This window comes from Geotrypetes seraphini, chromosome 10, assembly GCF_902459505.1.
Source record: "Geotrypetes seraphini chromosome 10, aGeoSer1.1, whole genome shotgun sequence".
NCBI classification, from domain to species: domain Eukaryota; kingdom Metazoa; phylum Chordata; class Amphibia; order Gymnophiona; family Dermophiidae; genus Geotrypetes; species Geotrypetes seraphini.
In genome coordinates, this window is record NC_047093.1 from 19,055,613 (window position 1) to 19,073,231 (window position 17,619).

A 17,619-nucleotide genomic window follows, 5' to 3' on the forward strand; every position below is an offset into this window, starting at 1 on the left:
CCTGAAAATCATGCTAGGGCTTATTTTTGGGGAACATGGTATATATACTGTATATATACAAGAAAGATAAGACTGATCCTTGAGATACCCCCTTCCATAATGACATAACTCTTCACCACAAAGGTAAACCCCATTAAGAGTGTGTGAAACCATTCTAGCACTTTGCCACTCACTCCACCACCACACAATCTGCATAAAAGTATCCCCACATCAACACTGTGTTATCTCCTTGTTGATAGAGGAACACAATAAAACATTAGTCAAATCTATAATCATTTTGATAAATATATATATAAAATCAGTTACACATGGAAATGAGGAATTTCCCTGGCAGCAAGCTCAGCAATGAGATAATGACAAAAAGGGAACACAGGATGGAGATACATTTTTGTATACATCTGAGATAATTTTGCACTATAGCTTGAGAACAGACTAATTCATCTCAGACTTTTGTTAATATTTAATTTTCAGGTAGAGATTTATAGATTTTTTTAAAAAAATTCTTTATTCATTTTAAAACCTTCAATAAGTGTAACATTACATAATAACATTTTACACTTTAACATCACTTAATATTCTATCAAAATATAATTCATATCAAATATTTATATCCCTTCCCCCAGTATACCCAACAATTATCCTCAACCATATGTAAAAACAAAGTGTCCCCACCCACCCCCCCAATTTGGATGTGTATATTCAAAGGGAAAAGTAATAATCATTCTTTACAAATTTTTATTAATGGCTTCCAAACATCCTTAAATTTCTTAAAATGCCCTTGCTGTATGGCTATCACACGCTCCATTTTAAAAATGTAGCATAAAGAATACCACCAAAAATTATAATTCAGTTGATCCCAATTTTTTCAATTCTTCATAATATGCTGTATGACAACCCCTGTCATAATAAATAGAAGTTTATTATTACTAGAAGATATTTGGCTCTTAGCCCTCATTGACGTGCCAAATAACACAGTATCATGCGCTCCACCAGATTTTCTAGTAAATTATTCACTTGACCCCAAATGGATCTCCAAAAGCTAAGTATCAAGGGACAATAGACTAGTAGATGATCCAATGTCCCTACTTCTAGATGACAGTGCCAACATCTATTAAACTTGGAACTATCTAATTTCTGTAAACGAAATGGGGTCCAAAATGCTCTATGTAATAAGAAAAACCAAATTTGTCTCATAGATGCAGATAACATAAACATAAGAAGTGTCTCTGCTGGGTCAGACCAGTGGTCCATTGTGCTCAGCAGTCTGCTCACGCAGCGGCCCAACAGGTCCAGGACCTGTGTAGTAGTCTTCTATCTATACCCCTCTATCTCCTTTTCCTTCAGAAAATTATCCAATTCCTTCTTAAACCTTAATACCGTACTCTGTCCTATCACGCCCTCTGGAAGCTCATTCCAGGTGTCCACCACCCGCTGGGTGAAGAAAAACTTCCTAGCATTGGTTTTGAATCTGTCCCCTTTCAGCTTTTCTGAATGCCCTCTCGTTCTTGTAGTTTTCGAAAGTTGGAAGAATCTGTCCCTCTCCACTTTCTCTATGCCCTTCATGATCTTGTAAGTCTCTATCATATCCCTTCTAATTCTCCTCTTCTCCAGGGAAAAGAGCCCGTTTCTCTAGTCTCTCAGTGTATGAAAGGTTTTCCATACCCTTTATCAAACATGTCGCTCTCCTCTGAGATGACGTACATCTCATTCCCCAAGACCAAAATCGTGGCCATTGAGATGCAGAAATCTGCTGCTTTATCTCAATGCTCCAAATGTCACAAACACCAATTTTTTTTTTTTTTATTCAAAAATTCAGATATTAATTTGTACCACTGAGCGGCCTGGTGTCCCAGGAAATCTGTCTGGAAGCATAGGACCGGCAAACTATACTGGTTTTTAAAGATTTTGCCAATCAGAGAACCCCTCCTGAATAGCCTGCTTCAACTGCAACCATCTATAATTTTGTGATTTATTAAGACCAAATGTGTGTTGCAATCGTGAAAAGTCAAGCAGCTTACCATCTGATATTACATCATCCAAAGTGCGTATACCTACCTTCATTCAATGCTTCCAGATGACCTTAAACCTGTCAATTTGAATCTTGGAGTTCATCCAAATGGACTGACAAGTTAATTTATGAATTAGAATAGGTGTTAAATTATTAATAAATTTTAGTGTTTGCCAGGTATCTACTAAGATTCTATTGAATTTGTCCCTATACAACCGAGGTAACTTGATACTCAGAACGTGACACAATCTCAATGGAGACAGGAGCTACCATTCTAGTCATAGCCAATCTGGAAGATTTTCCATGAGATCAGGAAGGATCCAATACGTACCCTGATGCATAATATAGGATTGATGGTACCTATAAAAATTGGGAGAATTTACCCCTCCCGCTGCAATTGGTTTTTGTAAAGATACTAAAGCAATTCTCGCAGCTTTCCCCAGCCAAATAAATTTAGTAAGAATACTATTTAATTTCTTGTAAAAGGACCCCTGAAAATAAACAGGTAGCATACTCGTTTGGTAACAAACTACAGGCAAGATTTATAGATTATTAAAAAATCTCCTTTCAAACATACATTTTCATTTGCATCTTGATGTCTGCCTTTTTTGAATGGTCATGAATATGAATTATAAGGAAAAAGTATTATGTTATTTAAATATTGTAGTTTTGAAAGGGGATCAGACCATGTGTTTGAGAGAAATATCCTTTTATCCCAGGACAAGCAGGCAGGTATTCTCACATATGGGTGACGTTATCCGACGGAGCCCCGATGTGGACGCCTCACAAGCAGACTTGCTTGAAGAAACTAGAAGTTTTGAGTCGCCCGCACCACACATGCGCGAGTGCCTTCCCACCCAGCACAGGGCGCGTCTTCTCAGTTCTTAGTTTTCCGCGGAGCCGAGAAGTCCGTCTTTGACTCTCTGCATTTAACTTCGTTCACTTTGTGCCTTCTCTCAACCGCGGTTGGTGTTTTTTCTTCACGAATTGCTGTTTTCTTTTGTTTAGCTCCATCTCCTGCAATCATCTTACGATGCCTTTGAGTTATCTGCCCGAGCGGCTGCTTGCTCTGTGGCTATGCGTCGTCTTGCATAGCTTCGTCCCATTGACGTGGACCCTAACCCTAACCTTCAAGACCGCCTGGCTAACATTCCTTATCAGGGCAACGACCTCTTTGATGAATCCATTGAGGCAGTCACCAAGAAATTATCTGACCATGAGAAATCATTTGCTTCAATCATCAGACCCAAACCAAAGCCAGCTCCTGACAAGCCTGCACGCCCTGCTGTTATCTATCAAGGGCGTTTTGCTCCAAAGCTGGCTCCTTATACTCGCCCTCCTCTGAAAAAACAGCAACCTCAGAAGCAACAGATGCCAACAAACAGGGAGGGACAGGGTCTGCCTCCCTTTGTCAAGAAGCTCTGGAAGTTTGGGACTGGGCAATCCATCACAACACCTTCCTCAAAGCTGTCTACATTCAAGGGGCACAGAATTGCTTGGCGGACAACTTGAGTCGTCTCCTGCAACCTCACAAATGGACTCTCCATTCCTCGTCTCTTCTTCTTCACATTTTTTCACAGTGGGGAACGCCTCGGATAGACCTCTTTGCAGCTTCCCACAACTACAAACTGCCTCAGTTCTGCTCCAGGATATACTCTCCTCACCACCTTGAGGCAGGTGCTTTTCTTCTGGAATGGACGAATCTTTTCCTCTACATATATCCTCCATTATCCCAGGACAAGCAGGCAGGTATTCTCACTAGTGGGTGATGTCATCCGACAGAGCCCCGATACGGACATCTTGCAAGCATGTCTTGCTTGAAGAAACTCAGAAGTTTCGAGATGCCCGCACCGCGCATGCGCCAGTGCCTTCCCGCCCGATGTACCGGGCGTGTCTCCTCAGTTCTTTTCTTTCCGCGGAGCTGAGAAGTTTATCTTCATTCTGCGCTGACTGAATTTCAGTTTTTTGCCTTCTTTAACCCGCGTTTTTGTTTATTTCTTTGAATTTATTTCACTTTTAGTTTATTTTTCTAAAAAAAAAAAAAAAAAAAAGTTAAAATTATTTCTTCCGGCGGTTCGGCCGGGCCGGCCTCGTGGCTGCGGCCTAGCGCCTTCGACCTTGCAGCGTCGATTTTCCGGCCTATGTCCCGACCAATCACCGGTTTTAAAAAGTGCAGCAAGTGCCAGCGTGCGATTTCGTTGACGGACCCGCATCGACGCTGCCTTCAGTGTCTTGGTCCGGAACACGTTCCGAAATCGTGCCGGCCTTGTTCCACGCTCACTGCGCGCTCGTTTAAACGGCGCTGCTTGCTCTGGGAGTCGATGTTCAAGATGGAGACTGCCAAGGACATCTCTGCTGCTGCGGCTGTTGAGGTTTCGCCGGTCCATTTGAAACCTGCATCTGCGACTCCTGCATCGAGCATCGTGAAGCCCGCATCGTTTGCACCGGCTTCAGCATCAAGTTCAGCATCGGCGCCTGCCTCCGTCTCCTCGGTTCAGGTACCGCCTTCCACTGTCCCTCCCGTGGTCATCAAAGTGCCTAAAGCTGGCAAGCAGAAGCACTTGGCCACGAAAGAACGCGAAGACCGTGCAGGAGGACCCCCTTTCGGTGCGGATCCCTCCATATCGGCTTCGCTTCGATCCCTGCTAGAAGCTCAGTTTGTCGAGCTTCTGCAAACTATGGGACCCCGGCTTATCGCCAACATTCAGGGTGACGTCCCGGCCCCGGTGCCAGGGGGCGGTCCGCCCCCTCCCCCTCCTCCTCGTCGTTCGATCTCCCTGCTCGACGAGGGGGATCGGTGGAGGGCGGCGGAAGCCTCCAAGAGGACTTCCCTTCCTGATATGCCGCCTTTGGAGCCCATCACACCTCCACGACAACAGGGTGCTCGATCGGCCCCTGATAATCGGAGTCCTGGGCATACTGCATCGCAGGAGGAGTTCTTCCGCACTCCATACCAGACTTGGGTGGCGCTGCGTGAGTCCGCGTCTCTGCCACCTTTGCGATCCACTGCATCTAGTCCTATCCATTCCTTCGAGTCTTCGAAGGATCGATCGATGCATAGAAGATCTCGTTCCCCGTCCCGTCACCGGGAGGGGCATCGATCTCGGCACTCTTCTCGACACTCCTCACGTCATTCGGAGGTGTCGCCGCAGAAGAAAATGCAGCGTTTGGGATACTCCTCGTCGGATTTATCCCAGCCGGAGGGACCAGAGTATGAGGAACCATCTACCTCCTATTCTCCATGCCGATCTCAGCTCTCCCTAGACCCGGAGGCTTCCACTTCTTCTAGTCCGTCTCGTCGGCCGGCTTTGGCAGACCAACTGTCTTTCTCATCCTTTCTCCGACAGATGGCGGATGACTTGGATGTGACTTTGGACACTGGATCTAAATATTCTAAAGAGTATTTGGACACCATGCATTTGCCTCACCCTCCGGCAGAGACACTTCGGCTTCCTCTGCATAAACTGCTGGACCAGACTTTCATGCGCTGTTTTGAGACACCGTATTCCATTCCTGCAGTTCCCAGTAAGCTAGATGCTCGATACCGCATCGTTCACCACAAGGGGTTTGAGGGAGCTCAACTTTCTCATCAGTCCCTTCTAGTAGAGTCCTCTCTCAAACGTTCTCATCCCTCCCAAGTCTACGCTTCCGTGCCTCCGGGCAGGGAGGGGAGAACGATGGATAAGTTTGGTAGACGTATCTATCAAAACTCGATTATGGCGACTCGTGTGCTCAATTACAACTTTTTCTTCTCTTCATACTTGGATTTCTTCTTGCCGGTGCTCCGCAAGTTCATCCCTTTCATCGATGCTCAGGCTCGTTTCCAGTTTGAAGAGCTGGTGGCGACCCTGTCCCAGTTACGTCTTCAACTGATGCAATCCTCCTACGATGCCTTCGAGCTCTCGGCTCGGGCTGCGGCCTGTTCGGTCGCCATGCGTCGCCTGGCGTGGCTTCGTACCATTGATATGGATCCGAACCTACAAGACAGACTTGCAAATGTACCTTGTGCAGGAGCGGATCTATTTGATGAGTCTATAGAAACTGTGACTAAAAAGCTTTCGGATCATGAAAAGTCTTTTCAGTCTATTCTGCGTCCTAAGCCGAAGCCCCAGCAGTCTCGTCCCTCTAGACCGCCTCAAATTTACCAGCGGCGTTATCAACCAAGGCAGACTCCTCCGGCGAGACAGCCTGCGAAGAGACAGCCTCCCCAGAAGACTCAGCAGAAGCCTCAGATGCCGGCTGCACCTAAGGCTACTCAGCCTTTTTGACTCTCTTCCAGGGAGCATAACCGACGTTCTGTCTTCCCCTGTTTTTCCCATAGGGGGTCGTCTCCATCATTTTTGTCATCGATGGGAGTCAATCACCACGGACCTTTGGGTTCTTACCATCGTAAGAGAGGGATACTCTCTTCATTTCCAACGGGTCCCCCCGGACCATCCTCCAAGAGAGTATCCTTCCAACTTAACGCAGACCGCTCTTCTTCTCCAGGAGGCCCAAGCTTTGCTTCGGCTTCGGTCCGTCGAGCCGGTCCCGTTGGATCAGCAAAACCGAGGATTTTACTCCCGGTACATCCTGGTCCCGAAGAAGACGGGCGATCTGCGGCCCATTTTGGACCTTCGTGTCCTCAACAAGTTTTTGGTCAAGGAGCGGTTCCGTATGCTGACCCTTGCCTCTCTCTACCCCCTCCTCGAGCAGAACGATTGGTTATGCTCTCTGGACCTCAAGGAGGCCTACACTCACATCCCGATTCATCCGGCCTCCCGCAAGTTCCTCAGATTTCGGGTGGGACATCTACATCTGCAGTATCGAGTGCTTCCATTCGGCCTTTCCTCATCGCCCAGAGTCTTCACGAAGTGTCTGGTGGTGGTGGCCGCTGCACTCCGGAACATGGGTCTCCAGGTGTTTCCATACCTCGACGACTGGCTCATCAAGGCACCGTCGGCTCCAGAGGTCATTTCGGCGACCTTGACTACAATTTGTTTCCTGCAGAACTTGGGCTTCGAGATCAACTTTCCCAAGTCACATCTTCAGCCCACCCAGTCTCTCCCCTTTATCGGGGCTGTCCTGGATACCATCCAACTTCGAGCGTTCCTTCCTCCTCAACGCATGGATGCTCTTCTTCTACTCTGCCAGTCGGTGTCTTCTCGCCAATCCATCTCAGCGAGACACATGATGGTCCTCTTGGGTCACATGGCATCCACAGTTCATGTGACGCCTTTTGCCAGACTACATCTCAGAATTCCTCAATGGACCTTGGCATCTCAGTGGACTCAGGTGTCCGACCCGTTGTCCCGCCACATTGTAGTCACTCCTGCTCTACGGCAGTCTCTTCTCTGGTGGATGACCTCTTCGAATCTATCCAGAGGTTTGTTGTTTCACTCTCCTCCCCACCAGAAAGTTCTCACGACCGATTCATCGAACTATGCATGGGGAGCTCATCTGGATGGTCTTCGCACTCAGGGGTTCTGGACCAGTGCGGAACGACTCCATCAAATCAATCTTCTGGAGCTCAGAGCCATCTTCAATGCTCTCCAAGCTTTTCAACATCTGCTTCACGACATGGTGGTCCTTATTCGCACAGACAATCAGGTCGCCATGTATTATGTTAACAAACAAGGGGGCACGGGCTCGGCCCCTCTTTGCCAGGAAGCTCTTCGAGTCTGGGATTGGGCGGTCCGCCACAACACCTTCCTCAGAGCTGTCTACATTCAGGGGAAGGACAACGTCTTGGCAGACAAATTGAGTCGTCTTCTCCAGCCTCACGAATGGACGCTCCACTCCGACCCCCTTCATCAGGTCTTTGCACAGTGGGGGACGCCTCAGATAGACCTCTTTGCAGCCCCCCACAACTTCAAACTGTCTCAGTTTTGCTCCAGGATCTACACTCCTCATCGCCTCGAGGCAGACGCCTTTCTTCTGGATTGGGGGAATCGCTTCCTATATGCGTTCCCTCCTTTTCCTCTCATTCAGAAGACTCTGGTCAAGTTGAGAACAGACCATGCCACCATGATTCTGATTGCTCCTCGGTGGCCCAGACAACCTTGGTACTCCCTTCTACTTCAACTCAGCAGCAGGGAGCCAGTACTTCTTCCAGTGTTTCCTTCACTACTCACTCAACATCAAGGTTCACTACTTCATCCCAACCTGCAGTCCCTCCACCTGACAGCTTGGTTCCTTTCAACATAACTCCTCACCAATTTTCTCAAGCAGTGAGGAAGATCTTGGAGGCTTCCAGGAAGCCTGCTACTCGACAATGCTATTCCCAAAAATGGACTAGATTCTCTTCTTGGTGTATTTCCAATGCCACGGAACCTCAACGAGCTTCCCTTTCTTCTGTATTGGACTATCTTCTACACCTGTCTCAGTCTGGTCTCAAATCTACCTCCATACGAGTCCACCTGAGTGCTATTGCGGCTTTCCATCAGCCTCTACAGGGGAAACCTTTGTCTGCTCATCCTGTGGTTTCCAGATTTATGAAAGGTCTTTTTCATGTCAACCCTCCTATCAAACCTCCACCTGTGGTTTGGGATCTCAATGTTGTCCTGTCTCATCTCATGAAGCCTCCGTTTGAACCAATCAACAAGGCTCCACTTAAGTATCTCACCTGGAAGGTGGTTTTTCTAGTGGCCCTCACGTCTGCTCGCCGGGTCAGTGAGCTTCAGGCCCTCGTTGCGGATCCACCGTTCACTGTATTCCATCATGACAAGGTGGTTCTTCGTACTCATCCGAAATTCCTGCCTAAAGTGGTCTCTGAATTTCACATCAACCAATCCATCGTGCTTCCAGTGTTCTTTCCAAAGCCTCATTCTCATCCTGGGGAAGCTGCTTTGCACACTCTGGACTGTAAACGTGCTTTAGCTTTCTACTTGGTTCGCACAAAGCCTCACAGAACTGCTCCTCAACTTTTCGTCTCCTTTGATCCGAACAAGTTGGGACGACCTGTATCGAAGCGCACCATCTCTAACTGGATGGCGGCTTGTATCTCTTCCTGCTATGCCCAGGCTGGATTATCCCTTCCCTGTAAGGTCACAGCCCATAAGGTCAGAGCAATGGCAGCCTCTGTAGCCTTCCTCAGATCGACACCGATTGAGGAGATATGTAAAGCTGCCACTTGGTCCTCGGTTCACACATTCACCTCTCATTATTGTCTGGATACTTTCTCCAGACGGGATGGACAGTTTGGCCAAACAGTATTACAAAATTTGTTCTCTTAAGTTGCCAACTCTCCCACCATCCCATTGGGGTTAGCTTGGAGGTCACCCACTAGTGAGAATACCTGCCTGCTTGTCCTGGGATAAAGCAATGTTACTTACCGTAACAGTTGTTATCCAGGGACAGCAGGCAGCTATTCTCACGTCCCACCCACCTCCCCTGGGTTGGCTTCTCAGGCTAGCTACCTGAACTGAGGAGACACGCCCGGTACATCGGGCGGGAAGGCACTGGCGCATGCGCGGTGCGGGCATCTCGAAACTTCTGAGTTTCTTCAAGCAAGACATGCTTGCAAGATGTCCGTATCGGGGCTCTGTCGGATGACATCACCCACTAGTGAGAATAGCTGCCTGCTGTCCCTGGATAACAACTGTTACGGTAAGTAACATTGCTTTCCCTCTCATTCTCAAGACTGGTCAAATTGAAGAACGATCATGCCACCATGATTCTAATAGCTCCTCAGTGGCCGAGACAACCCTGGTACTCCTTCTACTTCAACTCAGCAGCAGGGAGCCATACTTTCTACCAATTTTTCCTTCTCTGCTTACACAGATTCAGGGATCTCTACTTCATCCCAACCTGCAGTCTCTATACCTGACAGCCTGGTACCTCTCAACATAACCCCTCTTCAGTTTTCTCAATCTGTAAGAGACATTTTAGAAGCTTCTAGAAAGCTCACAACTAGACAAGGCTATCACCAAAAATGGACTAGATTTTCTACATGGTATTTTTCTCATCATAAGGAGCCTCAGCATTCCTTCTTATCTTCTGTTTTGGACTATCTTTTGCACTTATCCAATTCTGGCCTCAAGTCTACATCTATACGAGTCCATCTCAGTGCATTTGTGGCTTTTCATCAGCCTATTGAAGGGAAACCCCTCTCTGCTCATCCAGTGGTTTCCAGATTCATGAAAGGACTTTTCAATGTCAATCCTCCTCTCAAACTGCCTCCTGTGATTTGGGACCTCAATGTTGTCCTTTCTCAACTCAAGAAAACTCCATTTGAACCAATTGATAAGGCTCATCTGAAGTATCTCACTTGGAAAGTGGTATTTCTCATTGCCCTCACTTCTGCTCGATGAGTCAGTGAGCTGCAAGCTTTAGTTACTGACCCACCATTCACTGTGTTCCATCATGATAAGGTGGTTCTTTGTACTCATCCGAAATTCCTACCTAACGTGGTCTCAGAATTTCATCTCAACCAATCCATTGTACTTCCAGTGTTTTTTCCAAAGCCTCATTCTCACCCTGGAGAATCAACTCTTCATAATCTGGACTGCAAACATGCTTTGGCCTTCTACTTGGAACACACCAAACCACACAGATCTGCTCCTCAACTTTTTGTCTCCTTCGATCCAAATAAATTGGGACATCCTATTCTAAGTGTATCATGTCCAACTGGATGGCGGCTTGTATCTCTTTCTGCTATGCCCAGGCTGGATTACCCCTTCACAGTAAAGTCACAGCCCATAAAGTCAGAGATATGGCAGCTTCAGTAGCTTTCCTCAGATGTACACCTATTGAGGAAATTTGCAAGGCTGCCACTTGGTCCTCGGTTCATACCTTCACTTCTCACTATTGTCTGGATACTTTCTCCAGACGGGATGGACAGTTTGGCCAAACAGTATTACAAAATTTATTCTCCTAAGTTACCAACACTCCCACCATCCCATTCTGGTTAGCTTGGAGGTCACCCATACATGAGAATACCTGCCTGCTTGTCCTGGGATAAAGCACAGTTACTTATCGTAACAGGTGTTATCTAGGAACAGCAGACAGCTATTCTCACAATCCACCCACCTCCCCTGGTTGGCTTTCTCTGCTAGCTATCTGAACTGAGGAGACGCACTCTGTGCTGGGCGTGAAGGCACTCGCGCATGCGCGGTGCGGGCGACTCGAAACTTCTAGTTTTTTCAAGCAAGTCTGCTTGTGAGGCGTCCGCATCGGGGCTCCGTCGGATGACGTCACCCATATGTGAGAATAGCTGCCTGCTGTCCCTGGATAACACCTGTTACGGTAAGTAACTGTGCTTTACAGCAAAACAGGAGCTGGGAACTGATCAGGTGATTCCCTTGTATAACTTGTACATTTGAATGCATTGTACCTGTCAAAGCTCCAAAAGCACTTTAATAACAAACGCTTAGACTTTCATTAAATGGGCTTCAGAAAAATTAGTATAGATCAATCTCCTATTTTTGATAAGCTTGCACCTGGATCAGTAATCAAATTGTTTTGATAGTTTCTTTTTATATCCAATTTCAGAATATTGGTATTGACTTATGTTAGCAAAAAAAATACATAAAATAGAACATTAAACAAGAATATTTTAATTATTTTTTAATTAAATCAGATTTAGGGATGAAGTTAGTAAGCTTGGGCAAAATGGCATTTTATATGGAAATCACTCCAAAACACATTTAGGGGTTAACCTTTTAAGCCTGCACACCAGCCTACCTCATGCAATCACTGGTAGTCTAGGAGCATGATGCAGGAGCATTCCCAGTCATTTCTGTACTTTCCAGCAGGTACACAAAGCCCCTTAAAAGTAGTTTATAGTACCACTGCTAAGGGTCACAATCTGGCACCAGAGAGGCAGGAGTGACTGAGCATTGCTTCTGCCCAGTACCCCTAGACAACCAGTGATTACGTGAGGTATATGTTGGGGGGGTGTCTTTATTGGGGAGAACAGTAGGGGTGTGTGGGGTAGAACGTGAAAGGTTAATAACTAATATCTCTCTTTTATGTATGGGGGAGGGTTTGAGATGGTTGGGTAGTATATTTAGAAAGGTGAGAGTAAAGGGGTTACCATACAATCTTGGATCAGGCTTCTGTTTTACCATGCTGAACCCTTTAAGAGAGGCAGCTTCGATGCCCTGGTCACGAATAATGCAGCTTATAAAATTGATTGCAAGCTACATTATTCAGTGTACATAATAAGTCATTTTGTATTTCATTGTGTTGTATCTGTAGGCCTTGTATCTCTAAATGTAACCAGTTACTTGTAAAGAAGTACAGGGTAACATTTGTTTTACTTTTACTGATGTAATTCACCAGGGTTTGTTGTTTTTTTTTTGGGGGGGGGGAGTTACTACTTTTATTTAACTACATCTGATGTTGTTAATCAGATTTTCTGTTCTGCCTTTACCTATTCAGTTCAAGGTTTGATTATATTACAAGAGGTTGGGTCAGTTATCCAGGAAGTTACAATGGACAGTTTAACACTGACATTCAATAGGGTTGCTAGTACAGGTAGATCAGTACAACTGTTAATATAATTAGGTCATTATTACAAATGCATAGTTACAAGTACAAGTAGATCATCGTTGCCTCTTTGTTTTGTCCCAGGATTGCATTAGACAGTTTAGAGATACTTGTAGTTTAAAAGTAAAAAGTGGAAGGGAGATATAAATGACAATTCCTCAGTAAACCAAATGAAACAGCAAAACTGGAAACAGAGTTTTGCTATTGCAAACCTCGTCACGCAAACAGTGCAACTTCTCATCTTAAATTTTGCTGTTCAGTGAGTATAGCCTATAAGAACAGTGGAGTTGCCTGTATCTGAACTTGTCTCCAAGTAAACAGAACAGTGATAAGTTGAATCACTTTAAAGCAGAAATGAAGCTGAAACTTGTAGCAATTCTTGGTGATCAGACATTGTAGTTGTGATACTTTTACTTTTTTACTCAAAAAAATTTCATATTAGGCAAAAACTTTTTACTTAAGGAAATATTTAATGTGTTCTTCACTGTACTCAAGTATTAAAATATACATTTATGTTTACTTAAGTTCTTTGACCTACAACTTTGAACAAACTAGTTCTTCTTTACTGTATTGCATTAAGAGGTAGTTACTAACTAAAGGAATAACACATTTGTCTCTTCATGTGTGACAAGTCCATCCCTGGCAGGATTCAAATCCCAGCCCACTTTTTTGAAACTGCTTTCAACTCTTAACTCCCCCTCACTGCTGTCAGATACCTAGATCCGCTATAATCTCCCCAACCCTGAAATGTCCTGTCTAAATTGGATTGTAAGCTCTTCTGAGCAGGGACTGTCTATTGTATGTTAAAATGTACAGCCGCATTTCAGCGCTATAGAAATAATAAATAGTAATAGTAGTAGTAGTAGTGTTTTGTTTGATGTTATTTTTTAGCAGCTTGCCTAGAATTACTGTGACTTTATATTTTGATATTGCTTTTCATTTTCAGTATTTCTTTTTCAGATCTGTTAAACCCTTAAGACTGCAATGACAAGTCTGAATAGCAGCCATGAAGAGAAAACAGGTCCAGCGTCTTCAAAACAATCCACACCAAAAGTGCAGGTTCAGCGATCGGTTTCCCGAGAAACAATCACCATTCATTTCTCGGCATTTGGGAAGGAGGAAGAGGAGGAGGAAGAAGAGTTCAAGGATCTTTCCTTTAACGAACTGGGCAACCAAAGCATTATAACAGCACTTGAAGCCAAGGAAGACCTTTCTTTTGGATATGGTGGCCATGATATTTCAGGTCCTGCTACCTCATCAGGCATTGCAGTCACACGTTCTACATCATTATCATCATCATCATCATCATTTCCTGTTATGCCAACTGAAAATACTATCAAGTTTTTAGAATCTTCCCCAGAATCTCAAGTATTTAGTGCAGTGCCATTAGCTCCGTCATCCTCATTACAGCCATCACCCGTTGCCAGCTCATCCACTGTTTCTTTCCCCCTGGAACACACAACAGACTCATCTTCCACTGCTGCCTCCTCATCTAAGTCTCTTGTATTGTCGTCTAGTGTATCGGCATCCCCTATTTCTGGTGCAAAACCTTTCATAAGTTTAGTAAAATCTCTTTCAACAGACATAGAACCAAAAGAGTCAACCCCACCTCTGAGACACAGACATTTGATGAAAACTTTAGTGAAGTCTTTGTCAACAGACACTTCTAAACAGGAATCTGAAACTGTGTCATATAAGCCACCTGATTCTAAATTGAATTTACATCTGTTTAAACAGTTTACCCAGCCTCGAGTCACAGGTGGGGATTCTAAAACTGCTCCATCATCCCCACTGACCTCTCCTTTGGATAGTCGCTCATTTTTTAAAGTAACTGAAGTGGAGGCTAAAATTGAGGACACTAAAAGACGCCTGTCAGAAGTTATATATGAACCTTTTCAACTTCTTAGCAAAATAATTAGTGATGAATCTAATAACTACAGGCCCAAAGCCTTATCTTCGAGTGCTTCAGAACTCTCAAGTCTTTCCAGTTTGAATGGTCATTTGGAAAGTAATAATTACAGCATTAAAGAAGAGGAATGTGATTCTGAAGGTGACTTTTCTGGAAACGAGATCTGTATAAGTAAAAGTGACAAATCTAAATCTCCTGGAGAGCAAGCAACAGACTTGGATTCTAAAAACATGCAGTCTGGAAGCACAAAAGAAACTAATGTGAAGACCCCATTGCTGGTTTTAGAGAAATGTTCTTTGTCTGCTTTGGCAAGCAAAGAGGATGAGGAGTTTTGTGAACTGTACCCTGAAGATTTTGATTTGGACACAGAAGAAGAAAATAAATCTGAGCAATTTCTAGAAGCCTGTCTTGAACCTAAGACACAGGATAAAAACGGTACAGCACTCAGTAGCGAAGATGAAGCAGATATATGTGTGGAACAACCAGTCCCACCTTTAACATCATTATATTTCTTTGTTATGCTTGTATATGGTTTCTTTGTACTCCCCCTCTCTAGTTATGTAAATGGACTTCTTTTGGGAATTGCCATTGGATTTGTTGTTGCTCTCTCTGTAATTTGGCTGCTTACACCATCAAGTACTCGTGGATATGATACATGGAATAAAACCCCAAAACACTGGATGGAAGCTGCTCTGGACATCGAAGAGCCTGAAATAATGAAGGTAAGGGGGGGGGGGGTGTTTGTAAATAGTTTTCCCTGAGGTCAGTACAGTATTACTGATAGATGAGATTTTATTATTTTATTTAACTTTACTTATTATGCTTTGTGGATTTTTAAAAATTTTAAATACAAATTAGAACTAATTAAAATAGTTGTAAACAAACATTTCATATATATAGATATATAGATATAGATATATAGATATATTTCATGTATATATAAAGTAAGCATTTCATAGAAACATGATCATTACATACAATCTCTTCTGAAGATAATGCACCACATGATCTGTTTAATCATTCTTTCTGTTCTGAATGTTTTGTCCACTACTACTTATTTCTAGAGCACTAGTAGGTTGATCTTTGGCACATTTTCCCAAATATCTATTGTTTATGTATTTAAAATAATAATAGGAAAGACATTGACAGGGCTGCTTCTGGCCCTGTCTTTGATTGTTTGTTGGTGTTTGATATACCACTTAGTCCAACACACAGGTCGAAGCAGTTTACAAGATAAAAACCATAGAATTAAGAGAGAAACTCCAAAAATAAAATAGGAAAGAGGCACAATCATAACCAGATAGGAAAAGGCTAAAACAAAACAGTAAAAACATCAAATTACAACTACAACTAACCCCCTCTTTTACTAAGGTGCACTAACCGATTAGCATGCACTAAACATTAACGCATCCATAGACTAACATGCACACATTAACGCTCTAAATAGTTAGCGCACCTTAGTAAAAGAGGGCCTAAAAGTCTCTCATTGTGTGTCCAGTCACCAGAAACATGAGATGTCTAAGCATTTTTAGTAAGTCGGTGTTTTTCTCATTCAGCCTGTTCTTTGCAAACAAAAACAAAGTCCATGCTATACCTCTCCAATGCTACAGACTTGGCATGTTCTTTTGTTTGTTTACTTACTATTTTTCTTGCCATATTCCTGTCCTATTACACTCACGATGGAAATGTCAAATGAAAATTGCTTTGGGAAAAAGTACTTGTACTTTTACTACTAAAATAGCATATCTGCTTTAATAGTATGTGTTGCAATCCCTGCTCCCAAAAATGCCTCCATTTATATGTAGAGTAAAATTGCACCTACCTTTAACCTGCATAACAGGTGATCAGTTTTGAAATAGTCTATTTTCATTGGCAGAGAGAGCACTGAGCATCATTGTATTTGGTTGCATTCAACAGTCTGCGTCGGATCTTCTGATGCAAATCACTATGTTCCTGTGTTTGTAAATGTTAAGTAATTTATAACTTCCCACGTGCCCGGTCTTGGTTTCAGTTCTTAGTGATGCTTCTGGTCTTCTAAGCAGATTTCCTGATCCTTTTTTACCATATACTGTATAATCTAAGCTACACATTGCCTTTTTGGCATTGGTCTTTCAGGTAATAACAAAACAATAATAGTCATACTATAGTTCTTTGGTACAATGCAAAACATACAAAGCATACAGGTATAATATCCCTTCCCAAGGTTAAATGGGGAATTTTTTGTTATCAGAGAAATCTGTCTTATACTTTAGATTTAGATTTATCATTTGGATGATATTGGAGAACATAAAATTATAAACTACTGAATAGAATTTTTAAGATGGATAAAACTAATTAGTTTACTTTATTTCTATTCAGTACTAATGATTTTTTATAGGGAGGAACTCTTGACCCTCAATATTTAAGAAACATCTTACAGCTAGCCAAATTGATCAGTCTGAGGGTTTATAATTCTAAAATTTAATAGTATCCCCCATCCCCTAAAGAAAGACAAATAATAATTTCATAATGTATGCATTTTGCTTAGAAATTTCAGGGTTTACTTCAGTATGTTGTGTACTCGGTGATTAGTAATAAAACTCTGTTGCACCCTCACATAAAGTGCCACAAGGTTCTGCAGTGCTGTTCTTGAGGTCTGTAGATATCCCCTGGAGCCCCAAAATTGAATTTCTTAATGTCAGCTCTCTGTTCTACACAAATAGGTTATCCCTTCTATCAGTAGGTGGAGGTAGAGATAAAAAAATGAGTTCTGCCGGTGACATCACTGGATAAGCAGTGGTGCCCTCTGGAAGATTCCAGTAGTTTACTCTCCCTTCACCAGGTGGTAGGTTACTGTTCAGTGCCCTTCTGTCCCTGGCCTAGCTCCCTGCTTTGCTGTTCACGCATGCATAGCATGGATGAACCTAAATTGGATAGTTCCCAATGCAAAATTGGTATTTTCAGAGTGTTCTGGGGGTGGAGTCAGTGCTGATACACAACATTTAACCAGCCAAAGTAACTACATAAATAGGACAGCATAAAAGTCAGTCCTATTTGATGCAGCTTGCCATAGCCAGTTAAGTGCTGAATACCGCATAGACCCCCTCTTTTACGAACAGATAGCGTGGGTTGTAGTGCTGGCAGTTGCGGTAACTGCTCCAACGCTCATAGAATTCCTATGAGCGTCGGAGCAGTTACCGCCACTGCCAGCGCTAAAACTCGCGCTATCCGTTCGTAAAAGAAGGGGATAGTC

The 17,619-nt window shown here is 43.7% G+C and overlaps 1 protein-coding gene across 3 annotated transcripts in view; it reads left to right on the forward strand.

Moving 5' to 3' along the window:
- Window positions 1-17,619, forward strand: part of TEX2 (testis expressed 2) — a 107,844-nt gene that overhangs the window by 27,516 nt on the left and 62,709 nt on the right. For all 3 annotated transcript variants that reach the window (XM_033962113.1, XM_033962111.1, XM_033962112.1), the window contains exon 2: window positions 13,439-15,109. In XM_033962113.1, the coding sequence (XP_033818004.1) occupies window positions 13,463-15,109 (1,647 nt within the window). In that variant the 5' untranslated portion in view covers window positions 13,439-13,462. The remainder of the gene's footprint in view (window positions 1-13,438; window positions 15,110-17,619) is intronic.